This window comes from Microtus pennsylvanicus, chromosome 7 (assembly GCF_037038515.1).
Source record: "Microtus pennsylvanicus isolate mMicPen1 chromosome 7, mMicPen1.hap1, whole genome shotgun sequence".
NCBI lineage: Eukaryota > Metazoa > Chordata > Mammalia > Rodentia > Cricetidae > Microtus > Microtus pennsylvanicus.
This window is the reverse complement of record NC_134585.1, coordinates 91852655-91872305: the sequence shown is the minus strand read 5'-3', so window position 1 is coordinate 91872305 and position 19651 is coordinate 91852655. Positions and strand designations below refer to the sequence as shown.

The 19651-nt window shown below is 38.1% G+C and overlaps 1 protein-coding gene across 13 annotated transcripts in view; it reads left to right on the top strand.

The window, feature by feature from the left end:
• Camk2d (calcium/calmodulin dependent protein kinase II delta) overlaps nt 1-19651 on the top strand; it is a 250842-nt gene that overhangs the window by 120947 nt on the left and 110244 nt on the right. For all 13 annotated transcript variants that reach the window (XM_075981432.1, XM_075981445.1, XM_075981439.1 and 10 more), the window contains exon 4: nt 12238-12292. In XM_075981432.1, coding sequence (XP_075837547.1) covers nt 12238-12292 — 55 coding nt within the window. The remainder of the gene's footprint in view (nt 1-12237; nt 12293-19651) is intronic.

Genomic DNA, 19651 nt, shown 5'->3' with positions numbered 1-19651 from the left:
CAAGAGTTGCTTGACGGAAGAGGCTTATTACTGCCCACAGTTTAGGGGATATTGTCCATCCGGGAGGAAGTCATGGAGACTGGGACAGTATTCTTCTTTTCTGTGTCACCTGTGACATCCCAGTGCCAAGTGTGAAACAGGATGCTTGGATCCACTGGGGCCTTCAATGTCTGCCTCTAATGGACTACATCAGTTAATCTACTTCCTGAGTCCCATGGCCTCCTCCAACAGTGGCACCAGCTGTGAACCAAGCATTCAAACACATGAGCCCTTGGCTCATTCAACATACAAAATGAAGATAGTCTCAGAGTTAGTCTATTTTATACTGCTATTATATTACATGAGTCTGAGAGATTTCTGTTGAGCAGAAACTTCTAGCTCATAGGGATGGTTGTTGGGAAGTCAAAGTATCACATGACAGAAAGGCAAAGGGACCGTGTGGGACAGCAGGGGTATTTAACTCCATTTTTAAAAGCAAGAATATTGTCCTATAATAATGCCGTCCGTCCATTCTCTCCACCTTCATGGCCTTCCCATCTCTCATTAGGCTCCACACCCAGTAGTGTTGCATTGAGATTAAATTTCAATACATTGGGGAATATATTTGAAGACTTTCTGGATGTCCCTTCCCGAGTCCCTCTGACTGGGCCTGCCTTGACCTTGACTTGGCTGCTGTTTCTGCAGTGCTAAGCAATGGATACTGGTTTTCTCTTTGCTCTCCGCTCTTCTGTCCAGGGATGGGTGGCTGTTTCCTCGCAGTGCTTTGGTTTTGTAAAATAACTGCTAGGAGCTCCTCCCTCGGCCTCCTCGCCATCCATCCTTCCACCCCTTCTGAAGCGCATTTGCTCACTTAGCACATACGATGTTTCTTAGTACAGCCGTTTTCCGCCATTTTCCCTGGAAGTCCCCTGCTTTGTTTAATTGCATAGCAACTGACTGCTCCTACCTTCCGTCTTCTATCTCTCATTCAGTGTGTGCTAACCATTGCAGGACGGAACCTCGCTTTCTCCCACCTCCCACCATCATTGTTTAGGGGTAGAATTAGGCACACAGGTAGTCATGCCTCCCCATAGCCCCTCCCAGGCTTCCTCGGTCTTTCACCCGTTCTTGTCTTCCCTTCGGTGGTCAACATGCTCTTGACCAGGAGTGGGGACTGGAAGGAAATGAGAAAGCCATGGAAAAATATCAGGAAGAAGTATTTTCAGGAGGGAGCAGAAAGTTTAAAGATGAAGCCAAGGCCTGACAGTTCTCCAGAGACACCCAAGCATCCTGTTTCACACTTGGCACTGGGATGTCACAGGTGACACAGAAAAGAAGAATACTGTCCCAGTCCCCGTGACTTCCTCCCAGAAGTATGGAAAGGGCCAAATAATTAGTAGATTGCTTCCTGGAAGTAAATCTTCGTTTCACAGACTAAACATTGCCATCCTAACTTGAAAGAAGTCTTATGTAAAACATATACAAATGGACACAGCAGTGTCTCAATGAAGCCATAAGAAGCAAGTCTTATGGAAAGCTCAGGAGTGGGGGCTGGAAGGAAATGAGAAAGCCATGGAAAAATATCAGAAAGAAGTATTTTCAGGAGGGAGCAGAAAGTTTCAAGATGAAGCCAAGGTCTGTCAGTTCTCCAGAGACACCCAGGATACTCGTCCAGGGGAGAGCAGTAGAAGGGGCAAAAACAGTAACGGAGAGATGTGACGAGACTGGGTTTGGGCTGCTGCACAAAGGCAAAGGAGAATCCCTGGAGGGTGCTGAGCTGACAGACAGTAATCAGACCTAAGGATGGTCAGGCTTCTGATAGAGAGAGGTCAGGCTAGAAGAACAGAAATGAGCTCAGGGGCTCCTGAACTACGTCAAAGGCCAGGCTACTAACAGTAGAGGAGGTGAAAAGTGATTGGGCTAGCAACAGAGGAAGAATCAAGAGTGATTGTGTGTGTGGTACACACACACATGTATGTACGTATGTATGTGTGTATGTGTTATGTATGTGTGCATATGTATGTATGTAATCATTGCAAATATTTTTATCTCTATATATTATAAACAATTGTCTTTGATATTGGATATTGCTTCACAGGAGAGAGGCAGATATTTCACATTCATGTTTTTCTTGACCAAATGTAAAGTCACCGTGGGTAGAATAGGTTTCAGTAGAAAGATCACAAATTCTTGTGTTGTATAATTCAAGATGCCCATGAGATTTAAAAAAAAAATGTGAAAATGTTTGCAATGCCAGACATTGATTATAGTTTAATTTCTTAAGAAATATACAACTATTTTTTTTAATCTTAAAAAAATCATGGCCTGAGCATAACTAACCCATAAGTGCCCCATAGTTACAGACTGGTTTAACAGTGCATAAAGGTTCATTTATCTGTAGATTCTATCATTCCACTCGCAATGAATTCACGAGAAATTCATAAATAACATTAATGGTTCTCCACAACCCACAAACTGAGATTATGGAATTATTTTAGTATGCTTCGTTTTTGCATATTATTCCTAAGGGTAAGCTAACTTACTTTAATGTGTGTATATGTCTATGTTTATGTGTGTGTATGCATGTGTGGTTATGCACACATGTGGTGGTTTATGTGCCATTTGTAGAAAAGTTGTCCAGCTTCTTTGAGACAGGCTCTGTGATTGACGTGGTGCTTACCGGTTTGGCTAGGCTGACTTGCCAGTCAACCACACTGACCACAGTCGCTCTCACTGCTCAGGACTGCCATTACCGCCCCATGCCGCTGCTCCCTGCGTTTACTTCACACGGTTTCCAGGGATCAAACTCTGGTCCTCTTGCTTACAGGACAAGCGCAGACCACCAAACCCTGTAGATGTCATGAAAATACTTATTGTCATGAAAATACTTATGAGAGAAATGTGTTAGCCTAGTAAAAATCTATCACAATTCAGTATATCATGGTTACTTGCTACAGATTTTCTTTGCACCTATTGTAGCAAAATTTTGAATTCACGTGTTTATGGTTCATAGGCAAAATCAAGATCAGATGCAATATTTTATATGAAGGGTTAATTTCAGAAAAAATTGACAGATGAAAAGATGCTCAGCCTGTTGATCTGCCAGGGAATTGCAGTCGTGAGTGTCAGGTGCAGAGAAAGGATGAGTTAATGCCTTCTCCATTCTCTGCTCACGGGGACTGCTATCAGAAGTGTCAATCACCTGCTTAGCTAGAGTGTTGAAAGTCCAAGCAGGATAAATGGTGTAAATATTATCTCTAGTTCATCATTAAAAACAATTCCCAAATCAAATGAGGTGAACTCTAAAATTGTTGGGATGTTGAGAAGAGAAAGACCTCACACTTGAGGGTTGTATAATGCTTTGTATTAACAGGAACCATTTGTCTTTCTGGCTGTGGTGCTGGGAATGACATCCAGTACCTCACACATGCAAGGCAAGCACTTCTTAGGTGAGATGCCTCTCCAGCACAGCCAGCTGACTGCCATCTTCCTATGTGAATATTCCTTACTGTTAAGGATATCCTTGGCAATTAGCTTAGTACAAATGGATATTATCTCCAAAAGGAAAGGGGAAAAAAACAGAAGGGAAGAAGTGGGAGCTACTAATTGTAATAAATAACATTTTTGAAAGAAAGAAATCTTGAAATTTGTACTACTTGTTTCAAGAAATGCAGTTAACAAAAAACTAAACAGATCATAGTAAATAGAATGGATTCACTCAATTAAAATATACAGGAAGTCCATCAAATTATTTTTAGAAGAAAATGGGCATTTTCAGATGTCACAATATATAATTTATTCTTACATGTATATATGCATAATTCATTTCAAATGAGCAGAATAAGGTTTAAAATAACTGAACTATTTACTCTTCTGTTTCCTCAACCATCCTTGAGAATCTATATTCAGCCATTTGTGTCTTCTTATAATAAACAGCCACCGATGACCTCTCTGTACTCCCCACCTCCTCTTGGGTTGAAATTCTCCCCAGTAACAGATATTCTGACAAGCTAGAAGTCCCAGGGACTAAGGTGCTCCGTAGCTGAGTGATGGGAACACATCACTGTTTCACCTAGTTGGTCTTGAAGGTTACTACGTATCCTTGATAATATTGCTAGTCTAACTTGGCTATTAACTTTGAATCAAGAATAGGGTGGAAAATTGGAAATAAGAAAGAAGATTGTATTCAGGAAAGTTGATATTAGACACTGAGGGGATCCCCCAATTGCCCCTGGCAGAGAAGTGAACCACAAGAAGAGGTAAGAATGAAAACCCTGTACAGATTGGCTTTGCCAACCTGGATCAGACTTCAGGGAGCCTATTGTTAGGTGGAGCATCGTCAGCATATTTAAAACACAGTGCAATTTGTGAAAAGTTTCCAGACAACAATCAGCCCAGGTGCACAATGAAGCTTAAGGTGTGACTACATGGAAACTCTTCTCCTAAGCACATGTGACAGTGAGGGCGGGCTTTATAGCCAAAAGGCCTAGCATCTAAGTGTGGTCTCTGGCTGATAGTATAGAGGCCAGCAGGCCATAGAGTACTGGTGACATCTCCCCTAAGGATGAGTAGTGGTCTAGGTAGGGAAGAGTCTGGGGACTTAAGGTGAGGTCTGCTTCTATAGTAAAAGGTGGGTGAGGTCTGCCTCCACAGACAGCAGAAAGGTCACCAGGTCATTAACAAAATCCATTCTTGGCTTTCTGGTAAGGTTCCCAGCTTTCTGGCTGGAATGCCGGTATTTGAGTAACCCTGTGTGGATAACATTCCTGATTCTCTTGGTGCTTCTCTGTGAGTACAAGGATCTCTGCCCCCTAACAAGCCACTCCAGGAATCATGTTCAACTCCACCCTTTTTTGTATACCTCTAGAATAATTTGTAAATTAATGTGGATTGAACTTCCCATCGAGATTTTATGTAAGAGTTGAATTGATTGCTTCAAAAAGTGCTCAACTACTTTTCAGTCTTTGTTCTTAAGGTATCAAATTGCTTTTAAATATGAGTGAATATTGGTTAATGTTAATTTGGAATCCTAAACTTTTCCTGGCACTACAAGAAAAAAATGAAATTTTATTAAATATTTTTGTTCTTTTGGAAGTAGGTAGAATTTTAATTCCTGAATAATAATTTATTGGCATTTATTAATAAAATAATACCAGATATTTTGTCAAAAATTCTCATTTTTTCGTAGCTTTAGAAAAGTATGTATTCTCGTGTTGCCTATGAGGATGCGTGTCATAATCTCAAGACTTTGGACACTGAGATAGGAGAAGCCTAATAGTGAGTCCTAGGCTACCCTGAGGTACCTAATAAGACCTTGTCTCAAAAATAGTAAGCAAAAAAAAAGTTTAAGAAGAAAAAAGAAATCCATGTGTTCAGATATCCAAATTTAGCAGATTATGGATTTTGTGCCTAACCTTAACCAATGCAGTCAAAATTCCAATTTATAAATGTGATGTTAAAAAAACAAAAACATGAAGGAAATCAAAGTACAGATAGATGTTAGTGACTTAAACCACAGCCCCAATACAGCAGTAAACATGTATACCTCTAGCTATATTTTACTAACGAAAAATAAAATAAGTCATGTCCTTGGACCTGTATGCCAAGGAAATAGATGATGTATATTTTCAAACATATTTAATTAAAATCTTTTATTTAAGAATATAAAAATGATTCTATTTTGTTAATTTATATTGCTTACATTATAGAAAGACGGAGATTAATTAAAGCAAGATATATTTGTAGATCTACCTACAGGGATTTTTTTTTTTTTTACAAATGTTAGACTTTGATTAATTTTTCAGTGTTTCTGTTTTGTTTTTGAAAAGTCTTTTTTTCTAAATGGAGCAACTTTATTAGAAGACCTGGTAGGAAAGACTGAGCTGCAATTCCTCTAGAGTACGTCTATTTGACTGTTAAGTGTTCTCATACTAGCATAATTTAAAAAAATCACAGACAGACCAGGGTTGGCATCCCTCTCGTGGGGAAGGCCTGGCGTGTTGCATTACCTGACTTGGCTGGGACTGACTCTAGCTGTGAATTATAATTAAACCACTGAGGGGACTCTAAGGAGGCTCTGGCTTACAAGCTGCCATTTTTACATCTCAGTATGTGAACCGAATCCAACTCGCTCCATCCTTGCACCACAACAAAGCTGAAAATGCAAAATCTGCCTCGTTTATAATCAGGACTGTGAGTCAGAGCTGACAAACAGTGCTTACGAGAACGCAATACAATCTGTTAGCTATGAAATTCTCTATTAGTATTGTGCTAACATTGGCAGCGTGTCGCCCTACCATGCTTAGCTTCAGAGAGCTATAGTAATTCGGGCTTTTGTTCCAGGCCAAGCTTATTACTCCTCCCTGAAAACTGCTTGTGATAGGGAACCATCGTTTGAGGGCAGTGACACGTTTCAGATTAAATATTTCCTACGCGTCTGTCTATCATTGCTTAACTATCTGCATCCCTGACTCGGTGGTCTGAAATAGTATCCGCTTGTTATTTGTCATGGTTCTGTGGGCTGACTGCTTCATCAGATGGCTTTTCTGCTCAGTTGGAGGTGAGGTCACTCATGCGGTTACATTTAGCTCTGAGCTCTGCCAGGGATGGAATGTCAGGGTGACCTCTCTTTCTCCAGGGTATCTGTCCACTTGGCCTCTTGTCTTTCAGTAGTCTAACCACACCTTTCTTTTAGCACAGCAGGTGCTTTCCAAGAGGTCAGGTGCCATAGATAGAGCTCAGGAGGGCTCTGCTGCCTTCACGCGTGCTTCTCATGGAGAGCAGACTTCATAGCCAGGCTCCGAGGGGTGTGGGGCACTTCTGGAAAAGACGCAAACATGGATGAGTTCACTTGGTCCACCAGTGTGACTGACTGCTCATCTCCATAATGGATGTTCAGCGGGGAAAAGTCCCAAATTCGGGGTGTGCAGAAGAAGTGTAATAATAACAAGTTATAGTCATTATAACTTGAGCCAGAGCAAGTTGCCTGAGTAATTTCACAAAATCATAATAATGAATGAATTTGATTTCATCTCATCAAGGATATGAAATAGAGGCATAAGGAAGTAGTGCTTAAATGTTAACAAAGAATCTCATATTCTGTCAAGGATTTCTTTAAGAAAATGCATCTCTCTAAGATAATATGGTAGGGGATATTTTTGTGGGCTTGGTGGAGATTTACCCAAGAGTTCTGTACATTCTCAGTATGTTTTATGCCACTGGGCTACATGCGAAGCTGCTGTTCCTTCTCTTGACCAAACTGTTTTAGTATGATGTGCCTAACAAGTAATCTTGACATGCTTTCTATTTAGACTTTATTAGACTAATTAGAGTTAATTCTCCCACTTTCCCTCTTTCTCTCTACCAGGAAAAATATGGGTCGTGAAACAATATTATGTTCATAATACAAAGTATAAAAGTAACACTGTTCTTATGTATTGAGTGATATACGAAAGGCCAGTGTGGCTTCGCTGGCCCTGCATCTTACATGTCTTCTCTACATCTTCAAACTGCATGTCAGGGCATCTTAAACTGACGCTCAGAACGACTTTCTCTCTTTGTGAAAATGTTCTTCACTCAGCACCACCTTTGCTTCTTTAGTCGCTGGACTGTTTTTCTTTTTCTTTTTCTGCTGTCTAAATAGTGTTGCACACTGACCTATTAATTTGTTGCAAGATAGTGAGGAGTTTGCTGATACACGAACACACACATCTGCACAAACATAAGTATACACACATACACATATATACACACACATAAACATAATGCATTTTGGACCTAAATGCATACACACTAATATATACACACAAACATGTCTAACTATATATAGGTATAGACACACATGCAAACAAATTTATACATATACACACATGAACATTTAGTATGTGCACATAGAAATTCATGCAGACACACATCTATACATATATATAAATATACAAGCATAGTAACATATACAAACACATGGAATCAATATACATATATACATACAAGTGCATGTATACACATACCCCTCATATATACAGACACACACACACACACACACCCCACACTCCTTACCCTTCACACACCATTTCTCATTCTACTACAGTATCTGTGCATATTTGAGGAAGTACACACAATATGCTGAATTTGGGCCTAGCGTGGCCACATGCTAGCCATAACTGGATATTTCCTTACTATCTCTAATGCTATACACATTCACTATAAAAATCCATCACATTTATAGTCCTGATCCTTTCATACACCAAATACAATAACTCTTAAGAAAATCATTCGAATTGTGCCTGACATAGTAAGAATTATAACTATTTTATCTTTTATTTCTTAAATAAAATTGACTCTTAAAATTAGTAGAATGTTACTCATAGTAAAATTCTTTTTTCCCAGCCCATTCAAGGCCATGGTCTGATATGGGCCCTTCTATCGTTCAGCTGGAATTGTATAACAACAGCGTAGGGCAGGAAGAGGAAATAGCAAACCATCAAATTTATGCAGTACAGAGACAAAGAATATTAGGCCATAAAAAGAATTTTAGCTTCAGTAGCATTTTTCTCAAGTCCCATACTTAAAGTTACAGAACTTAAATTTTTCTTCCGGGCAATCATAATACTGTTTTGCTTTATGAGAATTCATCTATTTATTCTTACACTTGATGTTACTTTTGAGAAAATGTCAAAAAGCAGTGACGTATTTTAATCTGTTTTCTCAAATGCTTTTCTCATGATCTTTAAAATTTCCCTCTTAAAAACATTCAATTAATGTAATTGTGTGTGCCCATATGTGCGGCGTATGGCAGTGATAGAGCAGCTGAGGCAAGAATGGGATACAATCTGGTCCGGCACACAGCCGCCATCCTGCTTTGAGAGCCTGCGTGCAATCAGGCACAGGCTAACAGCTGTGTGAACAGAATGCCATGCAATTCCTTTAGTTTGTAAAGGAATTAACTGTTATTTATAGGGAATAATTAATGTAACATTTATATGGGTAAACACATTTTCAACCCTTGAGAATCTGTTAAATTTTATTTTTTTAAGTATGGAAGATGAGGAATGCTCTCAGATGCCAGCAAAAGTATGAGAGCCAGTTTATGTTTAAATATAAAATAATTCTGCAGACTGTGGAGACAGATCAGCTCTAACATGAAGCCCAAGAGTTCACAATTAGAGAAGACCCGTTCTCATATTTGTAACCATGTAAATATACTCATGAGAATATTCACACAGTTCTGTTTAGAAGCGAAAATTCCAATGCTTCCATGTGCTTCTGTCTTTCTATTTTTTTTATTCTCAAAACAGAATGGACAAGGACCAGAAAGGGTATAAAAAACGAAAGAAGGAAAAGACAATGCTGATTTGTCTACCATAAGAGGAAGGTCATTTATCAACATTAATCGCCAAGCATCAAATTACTGGGTACTTTGGATGTGTGTGATGCTAAGCACTAAATTTGGACAAATGGTTTGTCTTGATCCCCCATCACGTTTGTTGGCTATATTCTTTGTGATCATAGATTTGATAATAAGGCTTTGATCTACTTGTATGACCCGCTGGCCTCTGAATAAGGATCATTTGCAATGATTAGATTACCTTTGAGATAGCAGTGAATCATTCTATGAGAACATTTCTCCTGCCGTGATCAGAAACTAGTAGTGTTTCTCAAATTGCACCTGAAATAATATTTTCTGAATAGTTTTTTAATCATCCAAATATTGAAGAGCTCACCTCCCCTTGAAGCTTTTCTCTGAAACAACAGGAGAAAATAGTGGTGGTCTGCTGACGAGCGAGCTTTGAGTCATGGAAATGCTATTGTAGTTTCTAAAGTAATAAAGACTTTTTTAAAGTAACCATATCATTGATTCAGTTTGTTTAAACACCAGCTGTGCAGGTATCTCAGGCACTCTCTTTGGAGAATTAATATTCTATGAATACTAATTACAATTAGTGGCCATGGTCTGTCTTCTTTTTTTTAAAGATTTATTTATTTATTATGTACACAGTGTTCAGCCTCCATGCCTGCAGGCCATAAGAGGGCACCAGATCTCATTACAGATGGTTGTGAGCCACCATGTGGTTGCTGGGAATTGAACTCAAGACCTCTGGAAGAGCAGTCAGTTCTCTTAACCTCTGAGCCATCTCTCCAGCCCATGGTCTGTCTTCTTTCATTGTGCCAAATAATCATGGACAGGACAGGCAGTTCAAATCAATCTCTTCCTTTCCATCAGCAGGGGACATGTAAGCAATGGTATCTTTGATCCTGGAAAATTGAAGAGCACTCTTGACACAATTAAAATTATATGACAATCACTTTCATATCTGTAATTTTAGAATTATAGGAACATTGAGATTGGGTGACAGTTTTCCTCCCAAATCCTGATATGACTGTGAAAGACAGGGAACAGTGTGCTGGCTTTCTTGGAGAGATGCAGGGATTTAGGAGTATGTTTTCTACTTCATGATACCAACAAGAAGGAGGTTCTATATTCTGAAGAAGGGAAAGGGCTTTGATTTAGCTGCATTCCAGAATTCAAGAGTAATGCCAAGCTGCTCAGACAGGAAGGATACCACAGTGTTCGTTGCCCTTCCATGCACCAAAGAGTGACATGTGTTAAGGTCTGGGACTGAATTCATGAGCCCAATTTGTTGTCTCCATTTTAGGTTTCATTCATGCTAATGACTATGGGAAATCCACATTTTTATAAATAATCATTTGTAATTTAATGTTGGAAGAAAATTTTCTCTTCCTCTACCTCCAGGGGCTACTGGAGAGGGATTTAGAAAACCAGTGGTTGCACATAGAGACCTAAAGTGGATGGAGCAGCGTTATGAGGATTGGACATGGTAGTAAGTGTGTGGGTTAGGAGTTACATCCCTAGTGTAGATTCTGGATCTAGATGCTTGTAGTTTGAGTCTACTTAAATACTCTTCCTGGTACACTTTTTCCATGTAACCGCCATCGTCAATGAGGCCTGCACCAAGTGTCTTAGTTAGGGTTTCTATTGTTGTGATAAAATACCATAACCAAAAGTAACTTGGAGAATAACGAGTTTATTACAGCTTATACTCTCAAGTTACACTTCATCACTGAGGAAAGGACAGAAACTCAAGGCAGTGACCCTAGGGCAGGCACTGAAACAGAAGCCACGAGAAATGCAGCTTATTGGTTTGTTGCTACTGGCTTCTTCAGCCTGCTTTCTTGCAGCATCCAGGACCACCTGCTTAGGGGTGGCACCACCCACAGTGAGCCGAGCCCTCCCATATCAAACATTAGTCAAATCATATCCCACAGATTAGACTACAGGCCATGCTTATGGTGATACTCTCAATTAAAATTTCCTCTTCCTAGATATGGCTATGTTTCTTTCTCGGGATTGATTGGGTAGAAAACTTTATGTTCTCTCATGACTTTTGTGAAATTCGTTGTGTCCTTCACATTGCTTGTTTTTCTATCCTTCTTGGTCCCCAATAAAAATCAAACAGAAAGAATTACCACCAATGAGAGAAGAGAGGAGAAAATGAGGACTTTGACAAACTAAATAGTAGATAGATAAAGCAGTAAGTTTACATGTGTGGTTTGAGTAAATAGTGTTTTGAGTTCCTTGGATTCGTATATAGGTTCAGCTATTGTCACTTATGAGCCTACCCCACTGGGAAGTCTTCATGGAGTAGAGAAACTGGTTTATTTTTTTACCAGAAAATTCTAAGAGTTGCATTTAGCTACTTTTGGTGACTTAAACAAAGAAGGCACATTGGTCATGTAGGGACTCAAGGACAAAGAGAAGGTCGGGGAAGGGATACCTCTTTCTAGACTTCCAATGTCCATCTTTCTGTTCCTGGTGTGGTGGTGATCAAGGCATGTTGATGAAGACTTCGATAAGGGCAACATCAAGATGAAAGACAGGGAAGTGTGAAACGTTTTCTGAACCTGGAAACTTTGGATGTATACTATAATCACCAGTGACATTTCTATAGCATTTACCTGGTCATATATGGATTATCTTTTTTTATTTTCTCATTTAAATTCCAGCAATTTAGTACATATATGAATGTCATTACAACTTAAGTAAATTTCTTAAGCTCAGATAGTTAATAATGATCAGGACTAAAGCCCAGATCTTGGATCTTTCTTCACTCAGACCTTGCTGTAAATGATATTGATATATCACTAGTTTGAAATAATGGGATGCTTTAGTCATAATAATGACTTTCTGTAGGAGATTGCAATAACAACAATACAAACTTTCTTCTCTTTTCTTTTCTTTAGTGAGACTTCATGACAGTATATCGGAAGAGGGCTTCCATTACTTGGTGTTTGACTTGTAAGTACATGCTTTATATGTTTATATATTTTTGTCATATAATTGAAAACTATTTTGGTTCCAACATGATTCTTCTCATTGCATAGTCCAAATTAAGGACTACTATAATATTTTAAGTTTTTTTTCAAGTGATTTTTCCACTTTAATTTTTTTTAAAAGAGAGAAGCTACACCAACAGTGTACTGTTCACATCTCAAACTGTTGTGTGTATTCTGCTTTGCATTGTCCATGGGAATCTTACAAATATGACTGACATGAACAAAGTTTTCCATTGAATTTTCTAAGAGCTTCTAAAATGTATCTTCAATAAAAAGAAGAATCCAGAGATGCAACCCTGATATTCAAGGCTCATTTAAACTAATTACAACTTAAATCAAAGTCCTGCCAACAAGAGTCAAGGGGAGATGTTGACTCCTGGCAGGCATATAGCAAAACAGCCCACAGGTGTGACTGGCAGGAGCTGAATAAGGACACACTTACTTGAAAGCAGCTTGATACTAATTATTTAAGAGATTAAAAAAATAGTTGTGTCATTTGATAATAATTTGACTTCTTGCAAAAAAAAGTCAAATATTATTTTTATATATATTTATATATATATTATAATTTTTATAAATTATATTCTAAATCCAGTTAAAGTTTTATGCCCAGAGATATTCTAGGTATAAGTTATATCACGTTTATAGTGTGTGGAAGGAGAAAACAGCTTAAAAATCCAGCCATGAGAAAGAATTCTGCAATTACAGTACACTTATTTAATGCATGTTCTCTTGCATTGTGTTGTTTGATCACAATGCGTTTGAAAGTACACAACAAAAACATAAAAGCATTTCATATTAATCTAAAAGTAGTTTAGTAATAGGTTTAATTAAGTTGGATTTTACTGGTTTCATGAAATCATCCTTCTATCTGACTTCTGTAACATGTGGGTTTGCCTTCATCTTAAACTCTACGTGTCCTCCAAAACTGATGGCTTTATTTTCAGTTGTCAGACTGACTTCCAAAAGAAGCACAAGAGAATGGTGATGATGTCAAAACTATTTTATCCATTGAACAAAGCTTTCCCAGGAAGAGAGCTGACTCCCCCAGATCTTATGATATAGGCTATCACAGAAGGACAATTTATTATTATTTTATTATTGTGATGATAAAAATCAAGACGAGCTTGGATAGGCAGCTATGCACCTCCTTCTGTTATACAGCGATCCATGTGTATTTGGAAAAACAGTATCCAAAGACTGCTTAGACACAGCTCTAGAATACAGGCTTGTCCTCACAGGCACAGGCCATCCTTGGTGTCCTCATTCTGTCCGTGTCATCCTTTATCCTCTGCCTCTTCTAGGGCTTTCATTCTTAACCCTTTCAGTTCTTCCTTCTGGCTTCCTCTTCCTCATGGACCGAAGCCCTGCTTTATACTTTTCTCTCTGAACTCTCTTTGGCCATTCTTTTGTTTGTTTGATATTGATGAGGTGTAAATATATAGATTTTGCTCTCTGTGCCTCCTAGTTCCTGTATTACAGAGATGGTCCAGAACACCTTCCCCTTCGGTTTTCCTTGAGAGCAGCAAGCTAGCAAGAAATTCATATTTTTCTCTTTTTCCAACCTCTCCATTTGTTTCGTTTTCTATGATTATTGTTTAGTCTCTCCCTCCCCCTTCTATACTGTGAATTAAGTATAGTGTCTCATGTGTGCTAAACAAAGACTCTACCCCAGCCCTGTTTCTTCAGCAATGTGCCACTTCCTACTCTATATGTTACAAAGGAGAAATCCCATCATCCTAATAATCATCTCCCTAAAGATAGTGTTATTTCTCCCTGGTAGTTCTCAAGATTCTCCTTTTATCTTGTTTTTCTGAAATGTGATTGTATTCTGTTTCGACTTGTACTTCTGAATTTTTCTTATTTGTGGTTGGTTTTGTCTTTTGTGGGTTTCTGTCTGTCATATTTGCACATTTTTAGGCACTGTTTTTTGAATACGAAATTCAACCTCTCTTTCTCCTTTACTCTGAAGCGCTGACAGTGTAATTGTTGGATTTTGTTGGTGTTCGTCTTCTCCCATTGGTTTTTCAGGCTCTCCCTGTCCAGTTTTGTTTGCAGTCTTTTTGTTCACTTGAGTAATTTCTTCTGTCCTGTCTTCAGATTTGATGTTGATTTTCTGCCTCTTTCCTCTGTTTTGTTTTTCTTTCTTTCTGTTGTTGAGCTTATCAATTGAGTCTTAGAAAACTGCAATTATTCTGTATTTTAGTTCTGTGATGTGTTTTGGGGTTTTCTGTATATCCTTTGCTTTGCTCCTGAGACCTCCTGTTGTTCCTATTTGTTCCAAGCATGTTCTTGTTGAGTCATTAAAGTACTTTTATTTGACAGATTGACAATTCCTCTCTGTAATTGCTAGCTTTGTAGTGATGCTTTCCGCATCAAATTGAGCTTTTCTGATTCCTAATATGATTAGAGATTTGAGATTATATTCTCACTTTGTATTATTTTTCCAAACTCTAGATTGACTTAATCTTTCTTTTTGGTCGTCCTGCAATGATATCACAGCAGCAGGGAAGGGAGGAGGGGTAGACAATGGTAGGCAGCTACCCTGTGGCATAGTTCTTTGCTATTGATCAGGGATTGTGCTGACAGTAGCATTGGAACAAGGATGGGACTATATTTACCAGGAGAAATGCATCTATTTTGTTTTTTCTTCCCTCAGTATGCGATGTATTGGTATTTATTGATGACTTCATTAGTCAATAAACTTAGGTATATAAGACATGGCATCGTGGTTTTCCTGTACTCGTCCAGTTACTGATATCTGTACTATTTATTTTATAGGCTTTTGTATTCTTTATTAAATTAAAGAGGTGATAAGAATCCATTATTTCTCATAATTTCCATAATTCTGAAAAAAATAACTGACAAAACATATAAGAGCAGTTCACATTAAAACAATGCTTGTTATTAAATGCAGTTAAGCAAGTGTAGTCTTAAAGGTATATGAGCTTTTGTGGTATATTGGAAACCACTTGGGCAGTTGCTTCCAACATTTAAAAAAATTCTTAAAGAGGGAGTATACCCCTTTAGATCTTTTTTTTTTTTTTTTTTTGGTTTTTCGAGACAGGGTTTCTCTGTGGCTTTGGAGCCTGTCTTGGAACTAGCTCTGTAGACCAGGCTGGTCTCAAACTCACAGAGATCTGCCTGCCTCTGCCTCCCGAGTGCTGGGATTAAAGGCGTGCACCACCATCGCCCGGCTTTAGATGTTCTTTTTGAGGCCACTTGACTACCTGAACATTCATGCAGGCATGGAGAGAACTCTATGCTCTCTATATAATTTATAAAGATTATGTAATTAATAAGTTACATAATTAATTCATTAGTTGGGATCCTGTAAATTCCACTAACATGTAATTTAAAGACTTAAAAAAGCAAAAAGAATTTTGTGAACATGTATATCCTATGTCCCGAGACAAATAACTCAAACTGTAAAATTTCTTCCAAAACATGTTCATTCGGCATCTCAACAATATAATATACAGTTTGGTTTTAGAAAACATCTTGACAAAATAATCATTTTTTTAGGAAGTCGTGACAAAGGGAAAAACATCTTGTGGGGCAGCAAGTTAGATGTCGGGAGAGCTAATGGCACATGAAGGTCACTCTAGTAAGTAAGGTCTGTTAAGTGGGTTTTTTTCACGTGTAATGTTCAAGCTGATAAAGACTGAAGGAGTAACTGGGTGAGACATCAAGGAAAACAACTTCACAAAATTATATCCTGCTCCTATCTTTTCCAATGGAAAGTCAGAGACATTTCCTCTCAGTTGCATTCAAGTCAAAGGAATTGCTATCAGTATTTAGAATACAGTTAAAAATGTTATTTGTTTATAAAAATGGCAATAATAGGTTCTTTGGGGTCTAGGACCTCTCCTGTTTTGGGTATTTAGCTAAGTTTACAGTATCAGGCATATTCTTTCTTCTAGATCTAGCCTTAAGTCCTGTTAGACAGCTGTTCATTATCCTATGATAAAAGGGCCACTATCTTACCCTTGGGGTCTTTTCAGGCAGGTCATTATGTGATTGACCAGCTTTGTAGCTGGGTAGGATTCTTGGCTGCTCTTCCCTCTTGGCAGCTTGCATAGCATCTTCAGATACTATCAAAGCTAATCCTTGGGGAAGAGGCTACTATGACAGTTCCTGCTCAATTCCTCCAAGTCCTGTGTCTGAAGAGTGTGGTATTTTCAACAGCAGAATATTAATTTTAGGCTTACCAGAAGCTTCTTTATGCAACATATTGAGACTATGACAGAGATACACAAATGGTCAAAATATAGAGAGTAAGTGAATTTTGACCAAGTACCAATTGTTAACATCTGTAACCAACACTTACACCCAAGACTCAGAGAAAACTGTGGAAGAGGGAGTAAAAAGGTTGCAAGAACCAAAGGATCAGTTGCTAGATAGTGTCTTCTAGACATGATAGAAAGGCTGTACCCATGAAATCTCAATAGCACAGCTACCTAAACCACACCTGCATAATGATAACACCATTCGACTTGCTAAAGAGGGCGAGGGTCACTAGGTCAAGGTCACACCCCTAGATGAAGAACAATCAATGGCTTCTGAGAGAAAGAGAATGAGTTTTCTTTAGGGAGATGTTACCTGATAGGTTATCAAGTTCTGAGTGGTCAGCCTAAAAACATGTAAATGTGAGCAAGATTAAATGGACTCAGACGTACGTGTGAATGTACGCATGTGTGTATACACATGCATATGTATATATAGCAGTAGTAATTACAGAAGAGGTCATGAATGTCAAGGGAAGTATCAGAATTCAGGAGGAAACGGAGATGGAAAAGGAGGGGTAGAAATGATGTAAATATAATACAAATATATGAAATTCTCAAAAATTTAATTTTAGATGAAAAATGTTATGACAGAGTGACATGTGTTGGGCATTATGTTTTCCTCATCTTCATTTGAGACATAATGTGCAACGGGAACTGACAGGAGGCACACGCATTGTACGTCTGTGGACACGCTGTGTATGTATATATTGGAATACACATTTGTCACAGCACTGTAAGCCATTGGAAAATGTTGTAGAGAATAACACTGGGGTTGAATATTTGCAGTCTTCTTATGAAACTACGCAGAGAGAATTGAATAGGTTTATGAAAAAGAGTCGATAATAAAAACTTAATTTTTGTTCTCAGAGACGCCCACTGAAAACCATTTAGCATTGCCAGTCCTCTTAGCCCCTTCGTTTTTATAGAACACGTGCCGGTGGGGCTCACTGAGAAACGTGAGACATCTCTGTCTCTCAGGTCCGTTCTGTTTTAGGAGCCTGGGAAGCTAGTTTCATTTTTTAGGCTTGTGATATAATTAATAGGAATGCTTGGTGTCCTTTACAAATATAAGAACATTTCTTACATTTCTAGGCTATTAGAGGAAAATGCTGTTATTACTTCTAATGTACAAAAGGTCACTTTCCTCCTAGTGAAAACACCGCTTGGAACATAAAGTCCTCTTTGTTTCTCTTATTTAAAGTGTTTCTATCAGTGTACCAAATATGAAGTTTTCTTCAATATGCAATAGCAGCCTATTAAATGCCTTAGTTTCCCTCAGATGTCTATAATAAAAGTGCCATTTTCAAAATTTCGAAAAGGAGAATTTTAAGAGGCTGTAACACATTGTTTCTGTCGTTCCCATTTGATTTTTTTTGCCATCAAAAATAAAGCTTGTTTGATTCCTAGTTATTAGGAAAACATATTTTTCATTCTTAACAACAGAAATAATTTTTGAGTCACACTCTTGAAGCTATGGAACAGACATTTTTCTTGGTGATATTAGAAATAAAGAGATTAGTTAAGTGTCATATTTTTCAGACTGCACAGATGGAGTTCTTAAAGCGATTAGGTGACCTTTAAAATCCCAAATCTCAGGCTTAATGACTGTATGGTGATGAGAGCCACCACTCATCCGGTCAGAGTCGTGAGAAGTCAACGGAAGGAGCGGAAACTGAGGTGAACACACTCATGTCCTTGGAAACATTTCTTCACTGAATAAACATGTTCTGAGCATCTCTTCCAGTAGTTCCTGTTTCTACTTGACACAGTTCTTGGACCTTGCTGTGGTTTGTGTCCCCAGAGGGTCCATGTATTGAGATTTCATCTACCTTTGAAAGCGTGAAGAAGGTTGAACCTTAATCCAGCCACAGTGTTTGGAAGTGATGGCTTTGGGAGTCACTTAGCATTAGATAGGTTTGTTGGGTGGAGCCTATGATTTGATGCTAGGAAGTTAAGAAGAGGGATGGTCCAAAACAGGCTCATCATGAGACACATTGTCTATCTGTACTGTCTGCACCAGAGGGCCATCAGCAAGTAGGGGTCTTTGAATACAGAACTGTGAGCTAAAGAAATGCCTTTCTAAAGTTACCCAGATCCAACTATTTTATTATAATAATGAAAAACAGACCAGGGAAAAGGTTAAGCTCATCAATGTTTACAGAGACTTTAACGAGATTCTAAAGATTGTGTTCCCATGGAGTTTTTAATCTACTAATACTGCTTACCATGAGCTTTACTAATTCATCAAAAATTATGATTTCTAAATTTCCACTGGATTTGAGGAAGTGTTCACTGTCAACTTCTGGGGTGGTAAACAATAATGTGCTATAGTCATTTGTCTGACTTTCCATACGTAGAGCATGGATTTACATTGTAATTTCACTTTCGACGTCTCTACGAAGAGTTGTTCATTTCCCAGTTTCTTTATCTCCTTGTTTATTATTTCAAAGTGATGGTTTGTAAGCTCTTCACACACTGGCCAAGTAAGTGGAAAGTTTCACAGTGTTGCTATAATTAGTTAAGTCTATTTTCTTCAAAACTTATAAATTGTTCTGATTCAAAAATACAAAGAAAATGTAGTTATTTATTAGCTAGATGTAAGAAATAAAAACCAAGAGTTTGAATTTTTACAGCTAATCTTAGTATATAGAAGACTAGGCTATATTTTCTCATACACTAAAAAGAATCAATGCTGATAAAATAGGTACTTTTTGTATTTCTGGGCAAATAATGGAAACTAATCATGTTTAAAAGCACACCAACACTGGTATTCAATTTCTAAATTCAGTAAAGATGTTTACTCCTTCTTTTGTGCAGACAGATTCTGAAAGCACACCATTCTCAAAAAAATTAATTAAATATAAAGTTGTGGATGGTTATTAATTTTGTCTTACTAAATAATCTTACTGCAACTCCTCCATCCAAAGTTTCACCTTGAAACAGACTAGAATTGCTTGCTATACTAGTTATAATTGTCATTTTTGAGGACAGTGTCTGGGGACTGTCAGTGATATGCTGCTATGTAGAGGATC